The sequence below is a fragment of the Centruroides sculpturatus genome, unplaced genomic scaffold (assembly GCF_000671375.1).
Source record: "Centruroides sculpturatus isolate CEXI.00-Female unplaced genomic scaffold, Cexi_2.0 scaffold360, whole genome shotgun sequence".
Classification (NCBI taxonomy): Eukaryota; Metazoa; Arthropoda; class Arachnida; order Scorpiones; family Buthidae; genus Centruroides; species Centruroides sculpturatus.
The window spans coordinates 191,605-194,220 of NW_019384584.1; the positions used below are offsets into that span (position 1 = coordinate 191,605).

Consider the following 2,616-nt stretch of genomic DNA (forward strand, 5'->3'; position numbering starts at 1 on the left):
GGTCTAATGCAACAATTTTGTCCCAAATGGCACAAGCACCAGGAGCTATAGTCAAATGGAATGAGGCGACCATCATAAATCCTTTATCTTCTCCATCTTTGGCGTTGACAGCGGAAAAGTTGCAGATTTATAGGAGTAGATTACAAGAAGGCTGTCTAAATGCGAGGGACGCAGAAAGTCTTCCCTCTGCATGGAAGTTTATGGTTAAGAAGTTTAATAAGGGCTCTAACCAATCAATATAGTAGTTTTATTGAATGTCTTAGTAATTGCATTTATTAATACTTATATATTCATTTGTTGCATTTTTATATATTTTTTTGTTTTTTATATTTTTATTTTTGTTTTATGTTGGTTATTTAATATTTTGTTTTAATTGTACCTTATTTAATTTTGAATTTTGTATTCCATTGATGGAATTTTAATTCAAATGTATTCTAAACCTGAAGATGGCCTGTGAATCAGGCTGAAAACGTTTGTTTGTTTCAAATAAATTATATTTCTCGGCAAGAATAAGGTGTTAAGTATATGTATATGGATTTGCTGAGTACTTTATGATATTAAAAATAAATTGTTTAAATTAGCAATTTATTTATTTTTGTTACCGAATTATAACCAATTCACAGAATCAGAATTGTTACATTTACATTCAAGCAGACATAATGATATTTATTAACCATATAGCTATTAACTGCCTTAATGTTACAATTTACTGTGTATATGATTTATGATATGATAAATGCAAAAATTCTGCTCTGTTTTTGTTTAAAAAAATGAAACAAAAACAAGTATCCATTTGATTGAGTAAACAGATTGGATCAATTAGCAATTAGCTATTACATTACAATTACTTGAAAAGTTCATGATGTATCATCATCAGTATGTTTTGAATTTTCATAATGTAAAAACAAATATTATATTTTAGTAAAATAATCTACAAACAGCTATAAAGTTAAATTATATCATCAAACCATTAAATTTGTTTGATAGTCAACATTAAAATTCAATTAAATCAGATAAACATAAATAATAAAATGCAGAACAGCAACGTGCATGGTGAGCTTCATAGCAGCGAACGAGAGAGGTGTCTGATAGCGATAAAAGTGTTCCAAGGAGATTAGAAGTTATTTGATTTGTGGATCGAAGATTAGAAAGTCTTGAGAGTTGAGGAAAAAGGTTCCTAGTATATTGAGATGACGGGTAGGACCTTAGTTCATAAGAATTGTTGTACATAAGTTAAGTCTTTGAATTTTTGTCAAATTCCAAAGGGGAATAGATCTAAGTTAGCCAATAGATTTTGAGTTTTGTCGGGTTGATTCTTATTGTTGATTTTCTTTGAATAAATTGTTATTTGATTGTTACTAAATTTTGTACATAGTCATTATTAGAATTATTAAATATTGGATGGTTTTTGACTAACTTTGCAATTATTTAATTTGGTGCACGCTTAAAGTCCAGGCCTGGCACATTAACGCAAATCCGCGTAAAGTACACGTTAGGTAACGGCTATTTCCAGCACACAGTTTGTGTCAATAATTGTTATAAAAGGCACAAAAATAAATACAGTACTTTACAATATGATTTTGTGCGTTTTTAACACTTTTCTAATGATATTACAACTTCAACATTTGTGGCAGACAGATGCAAAGTCAAATAAATTGACTTAAACTTGATTTTTATTTTTCCGTATATATATATAAATTTTTTTTTTTTTTTGACAAACAACATATAATCGAGAATGATTTAACTCAAAATGATGTAACCCAAGGTATACTTGTATAATATTTTTAAATGAAATTATCTTTCATGAAATGTCATTAGAACCTAATAATCTTTGCATTTTAAAAGTACTGTATTAAATACACAATAATAATATAAGACTGAAAGTATTAATATTCTATCTGTTAACTTAGAGGTGTTGTGCTGTAACAATTCTTAATAATTTATGTTAAGATAATTTTATTTATAAAATTGTTCTCAATTACTTACAGAATTCCAATCGTGTAAATATGGTAAATATATTCTCCCATTCATATCTACACTTTTAGAAGCTTTAATTTCCATTTCTGGTGTGGGATTGACGTAACACATTGGTGGTGTTTCTGGATGCGCATCTAATATCCATATACATACAGGAATGTTGTATGTGTTACCTATAAATAAAAAAAAAATCAATCAATCAAATCAGATCAATTTTATAAAAATAAATGCATGAAATCTAATCAGTATGTGAGAAAGTTCATAAGCTATTATTTGTAATTATGTATTTCATGTGTTGCATATATAATTTGCAAGTATATTGTTACTTTGAAGAGATAAAAATTCATATTTTAGTCAGAGATAGAATACATTAATCATTTAAAAGTGATATTTCTTTTTTCTTAAACTAGCAGACCCCGCCACGCGTTGTTGTGGCTCAAAATGTATCTATTATAAATGTATAACACTTCCCCCGTGGGGGGGGAATTTTTCGAAAAATTTCTTCTTAGTGTACATTCTCTCGACATACCCTATTAAAATGCAATCAAAAACGCAAAAAACCGCATCTTAAATAGTATAAATAGAAGCAGAGTTCTTCACGGTAAGCCTTAATCCTAACCATCTCCCTTCAGTGGGGGG

General features: G+C 28.6%; 1 protein-coding gene across 2 annotated transcripts in view; it reads right to left on the reverse strand.

Annotated features, from left to right (window-relative positions):
• Positions 1-2,616, reverse strand: part of LOC111624533 (tumor susceptibility gene 101 protein-like) — a 50,811-nt gene that overhangs the window by 28,468 nt on the left and 19,727 nt on the right. For both annotated transcript variants that reach the window (XM_023367400.1, XM_023367399.1), the window contains exon 4: positions 1,987-2,150. In XM_023367400.1, coding sequence (XP_023223168.1) covers positions 1,987-2,150 — 164 coding nt within the window. The remainder of the gene's footprint in view (positions 1-1,986; positions 2,151-2,616) is intronic.